Below are 9,418 nucleotides of genomic sequence, written 5' to 3' on the forward strand. Positions count from 1 at the left end.
AACATTTCAACATTTTTAGATTCTGGTTTATGAGGTTATAAATCATAGTGTTATCCATTTACAGATTGCTACAGAATAGGTAATCTTTCATCATTGTTTCAACATGGTGCAGTCTGATTCACTGCTCAGTTACAGTAGTGCAGTTTTTTTTTTTTAAATAGCCCTTTTTTTTAAGCCAAAATGCATTTACAAAAGTGTTACGGTATATTTAATTAAAAAAGTACCTAAAACAACCAGGTTCTGTCTCAGAGTACATGATATATCTGTACAAAGACCTCAAACGATACAAGCGTTGAGTCCAGGCCCTCTTTGCTCTTAGGAAGAAGCAGCACAATGCCAAAGTGCCTTGATACGGTCATATACTTTCCCCCAAAAAACTCTTTTGTTTTTTATGTAATCTCAACCAGTTTAAAATGAAAAAGATACTTTACGAGTTTATTTTACGATACATTTATTTATTGAATTCAGTCTTTAATGTGCATCGGTTTTCTCTGGTCTGATGGGGCCGATAGAAGGAGGTCGGTTGGTGAACGGGTGCCATTGTCCCTGGATGCTCGGGCTGTCTGTGTGGAAGGGCTTTCGAATTCGGATAATGTCCAGCCCCGACTGATTTGTCAGTTTGGTCAGAAGCTCAGAAACCTGTGGCGCAGTTTTGGCTGTGACGATTTCCTCTCTCACATTCCCATTTACTGCAGAGGAAAAAACAGAAATCATGTGGAGCAGAGTCAGTGACAGAGAGCCAGCCAAGAACTTCAAAGCAGGAGTATGTTTATTTGATGGCGTTAGGTCGCCCCCTGTCTGACAAGGAAAGTAATGACAGCAATATCGGTCTTCACTTATTGCACATTTTGAGTCATTAGTATAATAAATAATTCACATATTACATCAATGGAAAACTGTGATGATATAATGATGAAAGCAGTAATCCTAGTCAATATTATAGTAATTTTAGTATGTGATTTTAGCTTGGAAAGTAAGGTTGCAACTAATATTATTCTGCAAATTGATTAATCTACAACACTATTCTTTCGATCAATCTATTTGATCATTTCAATTAATTGATTAGTGTAGATTTCAAAAAACATGTGAATATGAGATTTTTACTAAATTTGACCCAGCTGAAGCTTAAATTATGCCATTTGGGTACATCCTGATTAGAGTACCAAACCGTTTCTTCATCAAAAACACTACATTTAAACATTGAATGCATCATTTTGATGCAATTATTGCTTTAAGGCATAAAATCTCTTCTCTCAGCACATGGCAAGTTTTGGAGACTGTGAATAGACCACATAACGATTATATGATGAATTACTTGATGCAATTAATTAATTTTCTTCCAACTGGTAAGGGTATATTAATTGATGATATTGTTGACAACCTTATTTAAGATGGGATACCTGCTTTTCTGTGATAGGAAAAAGATAGATATTTCAACATATTTAACTTTATTAATTATTACTTTTCAAGAAGGAAAAACACAGGATAATTCATCTTAAAAATTGAGAGTACTTACAATATTCAGCAACTATCTTTGGAACCCTGCAGCCCTGAGGCGACACGTACACGACTGTCCCAGGGTTGTTGTGTGCATAATCCACCACGCCTTCTTCAATAAAGTCCCTGATGAAAAAGATAGAAAAGAAAGAAAAAGTGTGATTAATACTTAATTTGGACCCTTTAATTTGTGCTTCATCTGTGGTGTTGTCAAATTAATCATTTTATCTGCATAATCTGATTTTGAATTAAAATATGTAAACTAGATGAAAAGTAAGTCTTTTTAAAAATAATAACAATGAAATTAATAAAAAGATAAAGATTAGGGCACCAACATGTTAGTTACTAGAGGGCAGAAACATTTATCTTATTAACATATGAGGTTAATACTAGTTTAATCTAACAGCCTATTTATGAAGGGATGTCCTCAATTCAATCTTGAGGATTTACGTTGCTGTGATCAGGAACAAATAAACATCATAAACACTCAGGAACACAACAGTCGAGTAATAAATAAAGAGTTAAAGTGCTCTTTGTTTACCTGACTCCTAATGAGCTCTGTGCATTTTTGGAGAAGATGATGGAGATGCGTTTGAGCTGACAAACATATCGCCCCACTCCGTTTTGAAGGACGCTCTTGAGAAAACGACTCGGTGTCCCTCTTGAAGTCATGTTTATGCATATACTAATCAATAATACAGTAGGCTACAAAACAATTTAAAAAGGCTTTATACAGAGATTACTTTAGAGGACAAACTGACGGACATATCGAAGCGTGAACATCTTTGTCCGTCAGTCAAATGGGTCCGACTCCGAAAGAGACGTGTGTGTTGATCATAAATGTGAATAAATTACGTATTTTTGACTCAACGAAAAGCAAGTAATAATCATTCTGTCACTTCATATGAATAATGGCAGCAATAGCTTGTATTTTTAGTCTATATATCGCTGCATTTTTGTGCGGTACCTTTGTGTTTTAGTACACACGAACTTGTTTTGAAGTAACACCGAAAAGCCCGGGCAAAGCGGACGAAGCATGGAGAGGAGGACGTCCAAGGAATTATCGTGTAAGCTTAGATTTCCTTCTTTTTTGGCAACTTAACACAAATTTAAGGCTTTCGTCGCACTCTTTCTAAATACGTTAAAGTGAATGTATGCAGCTATTTTAATTCATTAAGACTCTCAGTAGGATTTTGACTGCGAATATTTACAGTTAAAATATTATACTGTGTTTATTTTAAGATTATTATTTTGTTCATATTCTCTTGCACCTTTAGGCTTGATGTCTTGAAGGACAGTGCCAGGATGTGGAGGAGCTTGCTACTTAGAGGGTCCTCCTGTCTTTTGCAGCCTGGAGCCCCTAAAATCCCCCACCATAGGCTGCTCTCCTGTTTGCCTTTAAGACATTTTTCCCCCAAACCTATTTTCAAGCCTGTGCCTGCCTTGGTTACGTTGCCACACTATCTCCCTGCTCATTTAAGGATTAGTAGAAACTACAAAAAGGATGCAAAATCTAGTGGCAAGTTCCCAATTAACCCTGTGACTGTAACTGATATAAAACATTATCTTAAATCCAAAGATATACATCTCCAAGATGGCTACAGCTGTCTCCACATCCCAAGCATTTTTGTGGAGCCTGCTGCAAGGAAAGACAGCTTTTCCCTATTCATTGACAAAACTACAGGTAGGTTTTTGTGCATGGACACGTTGGTGGAGGGAAGCTGGGAGGACCTACAGGATTGTCTCGAGGTGATGCAGAAAGATGAGCAGGACGTCCTCAATCCATCGGTGCTGCTCGGATATCCCGAGAGCGAAGAGGAGCAGGAGGAGAAGAACAGAGAGCTGACAGAGGTGCAGAGGATCTGGTCCAGCTCAGTCCCGTTCACAGATGTAACAGAAGAAGAGGAACTGCTGATTAAAACTATGTTCAAGGTATTTCATCTTGACTCATTTGAAGCACGTAAGTTAGCTCAAGTCGTTTTAAATGTGTTATAAGAATGAAGTAGTCGAAATTCTTGGTTAGATAAAGACGTGCTGATAAATTAGTTAACTTTTTAACTTTTTTTTACAGAAAAGAACTAGGAAAGATTAACTCCCAAATCTCGAGCTAACTCACTCCACGTCTCCTTTTTGCCCTTGTCCCAATAGAAAACTCAACTTTGGTCGACTAAGACATCATCAAGCAATCTATATATATATATATATATATATACTAGAAAATATAAAAAAATCTACATAGTGTAAGCATTTGAGAAATGATGAGCCACCTACTGTCATCAAAATATTCGTTAAATATTTAGTTATGATTCCAGAATGATCAACCTGAAACATATTGTGCTTGTTTTCACCTAAGAATAATTCATATTAAAAATGATTATACTCTATTTTTGCTTCTAGATAACCAAAATTACCAATACAACCCTGAAGAAGTTTGGAGTGCGACTCTTTAAGCCGACAAAGAGCCTCGTTTTCCCCTGGTTTGGAGGACCTGACTGCTCTTTGAAGGGCGTGAAGCTGCTATCGGCCCAAATCAGCGACAAGGACAAAGTAACTTACAATGAAGCTACAGTTCCCAGGACTAATGCCTACTATAACTTATTTGGCCTTCCTTTGGTGGGACGCAAGGACACAGAGGTGGTTTTGACAGGAAGTGAATTGGATACATTAGCCGTGAGCCAGGCTACGGGACTGCCCTGCGTTAGTCTACCGCGGGGCGTCAGCTGCCTACCACCAATCCTCCTTCCCTATTTAGAGCAATTCAAAAGAGTGACTTTGTGGCTCGGAGCGGACATTCGCTCCTGGGAATCGTCTAAAATATTCTCAAGAAAACTGGGTCTAAGACGATGCTCGTTAGTGAGACCAGGAGAGTTCAGACCCTGTCCCAAAGAAGCGCTGGCAGAGGGCAAGAACCTATCCCGGATCATAAGCACCTCCATCCCTGCGGCGCACAAGTCCATCGTGTCGTTTAAACAGCTGAGAGAGGACGTGTACGGAGAGCTGCTGAACAAAGAACAGGTGGCAGGCGTCAAGTGGACGAGGTTTCCGGAGCTCAACAGGATCCTCAAGGGACATCGTAAAGGAGAGCTGACAGTTTTTACAGGTACAATATTTTTAAAGACACAGGATTTTACAGCAAGGTATAAAAGAGGCCAACAAATAATATTCCACTGTGTGTATTTTGGTCCAGTGTATATCTCAAACGCATAATAACAGGGTTGACAAATTACAGCTGTAAAAAACACCCACTCGACAAATTCAATCATTCTATTTTGGTCAGCAAACCTTTATTAATCACAGCTAATAACTACTATTCTGTAGGGCTACACGATACGTGAAACATGATATTAGGATTCTTTTCAAAGTTCACATTTTAACCGAATCCCGGAGAATTGACAAAAATACTGCAATTATAGTACTTAAGCATAAGCATTCATTCAAATATCAATGTTGATTCAATTGCTATTAGCGTTGCGGCCCTATTAAACTATTGTATATTTTACTTTTAATGGATTTTTTTGGGTGGAAAGAAATTGAGATGTGAAGCTAATGTAGCTGCTAATTTGTATAGACTATAGTCTTTCAGGAGTCCCAAAGCGCTTCTCAATACACATCAACAAAGTAGATCACACAAAGTAACCTTAGTTCAGATAATCCCGTATATTATGCCACTTTATGGGTAACCTAAATATGGAAAATGATTCTGTAGCAACTGGAAGTATGACCAATGTATTCTTGAAATTTTGTTACTAATAATACTTTTCCGCTAGGCCCAACGGGAAGCGGAAAGACCACCTTCATTAGTGAGCTGGCCCTGGACCTTTGTATGCATGGAGTCAACACTTTGTGGGGCAGCTTTGAAATCAACAACGTGCGTCTGGCTAAAATCATGCTCACACAGTTCGCCATGCAGAGACTGGAGGATAATTTAGAGCAATACGACTACTGGGCCGACAAGTTTGAAGAGCTGCCGTTGTATTTCATGACTTTCCATGGTCAGCAGAACATCAAGTAAGCCGCCGAGACTCCTTAACTTCAAACTTGTCATTTTTTCTATGCTAATGTCTGATGTTTTCTATAGGGCTGTCCTTGATACGATGCAGCATGCCGTGTACCTCTACGACATCAACCACGTTATAATTGACAACCTGCAGTTCATGATGGGGCAGGAAAACCTCACATTAGACAAGTAAAACCGTCAAATTACCGGACACTTATTCTACATTATCTGTCAGTTTTGGTCATTATTATAGATATGAAAATGTCCCTAGGTTTGCAGTACAGGACCAAATCATCGCAGCCTTCAGGAGGTTTGCCACGAACAGCAGCTGCCACGTAACGTTGATCATTCACCCGAGAAAAGAGGAAGATGACCGAGAGCTTCAAACGGCATCCATCTTCGGTTCTGCAAAGGTAAAGTATTCAGAAAACATCCATTTCTGCCAGTTTTGACATAAATCAGAAATACTAAACCTGAGAAATGAGAAAAGATTGAATAGGTTTCCAACTCAGACAATTTTGATTGACAGTTCCCGCTGTTTTCTCTGTAAAACTTTGCAGAAAACAAAAAACGCAATTATCTATAATTTATCTATAAAAAAACGCAATTATCTATAATTTACTTTCTTTTTGTTTAATCACAGCTTGATCATGATCTTTATTTTTAATTTTTTTTGAGCAACAGGACAGTCCCAAAACACGTGATAGTGGTTTGCCTCCTGGCTGCCACATTTTCTCCAAAAGTTAGGATTTCCTTGTGAATAATGGGCACTTTGATATGGTTATCATTTAATTTTATATGTTATAAAGAAACATGATACATTTTTCCAACAGAATTCTCTCCAACCATGTGTTTTTGTGGTTCTCCACTGAGAAGTACATATATATATTTCCTTTCTTTGTCAGTAAGATTAAAATGACCCTCTCGTTCCCATTTATTTTTATTATAATAAATATAGTGGCTGCTTGAATCATCAATACATTTATATAATTTTGATATTATTCCCCTTGAAAGCTAACAAATAATTACATTTTATATTTGTATTTATACGTTTTTAATTGTGAGATTAATGGATTTTTAAAAAAATTAACTGGATTTTCTTGCTGTTATCCTTGTTCGTAGTAACATGAAAGCCTAGATTATCAGTGTTCATTTATTGTGTAGATTAGGAGACCACCACTGCTGGGATAATAGTCCTGCTTTGGTCTTTTTTCATCCTTTTTAGACTTGGATTGGTCCTGTTCTAGTCCTGCAGGTTTAGGTTTAGCACACAGCTGTCTCCTTATGATCTCACACTAAATACTCACTGTCGTACTGAGAGTTCTTATTCCTTTTCCCAGGCGTCTCAGGAGGCAGACAACGTGCTGATTTTGCAGGAGAAGAAGCTAGTGACCTGCCCTGGCCGGAGATCTCTTCAGGTCACTAAGAACCGTTTTGACGGAGACGTGGGCATCTTCCCCTTGGACTTCATCAAATCCTCGCTCACTTTCTCAGCTCCTCCTAAAGGAAAGCACAAGTTCAAAAAGCCAACAAAGGCTGAAAGTGAGGATCTCCCGGGACCTGACGCTGCAGTGAAGAAGGACGAGGTCAAAAAGGAAAAAGTGTCAAAAACAACAAAGCCTAAAACTGCCTCAGCAAGTGAAACCAATCAGAAATAAAATGAACTGTTATTTAGAGTGTTAAGAATGGCAGACAGTTTTATGTCTGAAATGCAAGATTCAACTAAGCTGCTTTTAGTATAATAATGCACATCAGTATTCATTAAGTACAATTAAAAGGGCACAATGTAACTTTTTGGTGGAGGCTCCGTCGAAAAAAAGTCTAATAGTGCCCCTGCAAATTTATATTATTTCTAACGGTCTCAAAAAAACTTCTAAAATTACTGTTCATATTGTACATATTAGAACATATGTAAAATAATGTGCCTTTTATATGAGCTACTGTATTTCGACTTCCATTAACTGACATAATAATGCTTTATGTATTTTACTGTTATGTATCAAATCATTTGTCTTTTTTTTAATTTTATACAAACATATCTATCTATCTATATATATATATATATATATATATATATATATATATATCCCCCATATCCAGATAGAGTTATAAAATAAATAACCAATTCAGATGAAGTTGTAAATCAAAATAAGCTACAACACCTGCTTTTATGTTCAATAAATATACAAATAAAGGGTTTTATGATGTCTACTTAAACACTGTTTTGAAGTCAAAGAGTGTTAAACATTTTTGCTAATGTTCTGTGAAAAGCCACTGTTTTCATGTGCTTTCTACTGATGCTAATACCACGTTTGTATTAAAATACTGTACAAAAAATATCCGGACAGGCTTGTGTTTTCATTTATGGTTGGTAGGGGGCAGTGTCAGCTGAAGTTGCTACTGGTCAGATAATGTCTTTATTTAAACAGGGATTTCTTTATGTGGTAAGGCTCTGATCACTGCTAATTATAAGTAAATTGACCCAAATATTTGTTTCAGAATATTACACAAATGGGCTAAAAGAACAAAATCAATTGCAAACGTTATAATGAAAGAATTTAATAACTTGGAATAAATAATCTACTACTAATAATGATTATTTTGTGCATTTTGATTTGTGAGGACAATTTAGTGTACTCATAATTGGTTGTGGCTGCTGCATGATACATAATTTAGTTGAAGTGACTTTTAATAAATGCAATGCCTTCTTCAAACCTGAATATTTCATGAGCCATTGTCTCGTGCGGAATCAACTGCCTCCAGAAAGTGCAACGTTATCCTCTGCAGCGAATCGCATTAATATTTCAAGTGGTTTATTGAATTGTAGTCTGTGTGTGTCAGCAAAACGCAAACAAAATGAGATTTATTACGACCTGTGGGAGGGAGATGGTTTGTATCCGGAAACTTTAGCTTCTTGTCTGGGCATTAATATCTCAATAAAGGAAGTTGTAATTACAGTTTTGGGGCTAATCACGCATCATGCAGAGACAATATTTCATAGTAGAAGTGTGGTAAAACTTATTTATGTTGGAAATGTCAAGTATCAATCCTTTTCTTAGTTTTTTTTATATTTTTCTTTTCTTTTTTTTTACAATAGGGCTGCTGTTATCTTAAATATATAAAGTCTAATCCAAGCCTAGTTGCTTTCCATTATCCGTGAGTGGAGGCACATCATTATAAACTTAATTAGTCTTGTTTAAATTATTTAGTAGGTTTTGGCACACATTTTAACAGTTCAGTTATTGGCTGTCGACTGGTCTGAAAGTGAGACTCACGTTTGTGCAGCTTTATTTTCACCTTGTTTTTTTAATCAGCACTTGAGTGGCACCTTTTAGGCTACTTGAGAAGCATTATTCTGAAGTAATGATAGGCTGATATGTTGACCACCTGACTAAAGGAAAGACATCTAGCTTTATTTAACACTTTAATATGAAGAGGCCACTACACCAAATACACACCAAATTGTTCACGAGTGAGGGAGGGATGGAATGTGAGATTGACAGGCGGATCGGTGCTGCGGCTGCAGTGATGCGGTCGCTGTATCAGACTGTTGTGGTGAAGAAAGAGCTGAGTTGAAAGACAAAGCTCTTGATTTACGGGTCAATCTACTTTCCTGCCCTCACCTATGGTCTTGAGCTTTGGGTAATGACCGAAAGGACAAGATCGCGGATACAAGTGGTCGAAATGAGTTTCCTCCACCGGGTGGCTGGGCGCTCCCTTAGAGATCGGGTGAGGAGCTCAGTCACATGGGAGGAGCTTGGAGTAGAGCCGCCGCTCCTCCACATCGAGAGGAACCAGCTGAGGTGGCTCGGGCATCTGTTCCGGAGCCTCCTGGCCGCCTCCCTGGGGAGGTGTTCTGGGCATGACCCACCGGGAAGAGGCCCCGGGGAAGACCCAGGACACGCTGGAGGGACTATGTCTCTC

At 38.0% G+C, this 9,418-nt stretch overlaps 2 protein-coding genes across 2 annotated transcripts; one reads left to right on the plus strand and one right to left on the minus strand.

The window, feature by feature from the left end:
• Positions 1-438: 438 nt before the first annotated feature.
• Positions 439-2,285, minus strand: mrpl43 (mitochondrial ribosomal protein L43). Its single transcript, XM_072455979.1, has 3 exons — positions 2,039-2,285; positions 1,517-1,623; positions 439-689 (listed from the first exon to the last, which is right to left on the minus strand). The coding sequence occupies exons 1-3, from the start codon at positions 2,167-2,169 to the stop codon at positions 472-474; spliced, it is 456 nt and encodes a 151-aa protein (XP_072312080.1). The 5' UTR covers positions 2,170-2,285; the 3' UTR covers positions 439-471.
• Positions 2,286-2,481: 196 nt separating this feature from the next.
• Positions 2,482-7,295, plus strand: twnk (twinkle mtDNA helicase). The gene is made up of 7 exons (XM_072456344.1): positions 2,482-2,564; positions 2,775-3,429; positions 3,895-4,597; positions 5,265-5,505; positions 5,576-5,683; positions 5,766-5,907; positions 6,835-7,295. Exons 2-7 carry the CDS (start codon positions 2,803-2,805, stop codon positions 7,150-7,152), a joined length of 2,139 nt encoding a protein of 712 aa, XP_072312445.1. The 5' UTR covers positions 2,482-2,564; positions 2,775-2,802; the 3' UTR covers positions 7,153-7,295.
• Positions 7,296-9,418: the final 2,123 nt, after the last annotated feature.

This window comes from Eucyclogobius newberryi, unplaced genomic scaffold, assembly GCF_026437365.1.
Source record: "Eucyclogobius newberryi isolate DKJ021-1_F unplaced genomic scaffold, fEucNew1.0.hap1 SCAF_20, whole genome shotgun sequence".
In the NCBI taxonomy this organism is placed as follows: domain Eukaryota; kingdom Metazoa; phylum Chordata; class Actinopteri; order Gobiiformes; family Gobiidae; genus Eucyclogobius; species Eucyclogobius newberryi.

What these genes read in the sequence shown, in the direction of transcription:
- mrpl43 (XM_072455979.1), bottom strand. Translation starts at nt 2,169, where the DNA reads ATGACTTCAAGAGGGACACCGAGTCGTTTTCTCAAGAGCGTCCTTCAA. An exon ending in CAGAGCTCATTAGGAGTCAG is followed by an intron (nt 1,624 to 2,038) that starts GTAAACAAAGAG and finishes CTTTTTCATCAG; the next exon opens with GGACTTTATTGAAGAAGGCG. An exon ending in AAAGATAGTTGCTGAATATT is followed by an intron (nt 690 to 1,516) that starts GTAAGTACTCTC and finishes TTTCCTCTGCAG; the next exon opens with TAAATGGGAATGTGAGAGAG.
- twnk (XM_072456344.1), top strand. Translation starts at nt 2,803, where the DNA reads ATGTGGAGGAGCTTGCTACTTAGAGGGTCCTCCTGTCTTTTGCAGCCT. An exon ending in AGAGCTGACAGTTTTTACAG is followed by an intron (nt 4,598 to 5,264) that starts GTACAATATTTT and finishes CTTTTCCGCTAG; the next exon opens with GCCCAACGGGAAGCGGAAAG. An exon ending in CATGGTCAGCAGAACATCAA is followed by an intron (nt 5,506 to 5,575) that starts GTAAGCCGCCGA and finishes TGTTTTCTATAG; the next exon opens with GGCTGTCCTTGATACGATGC.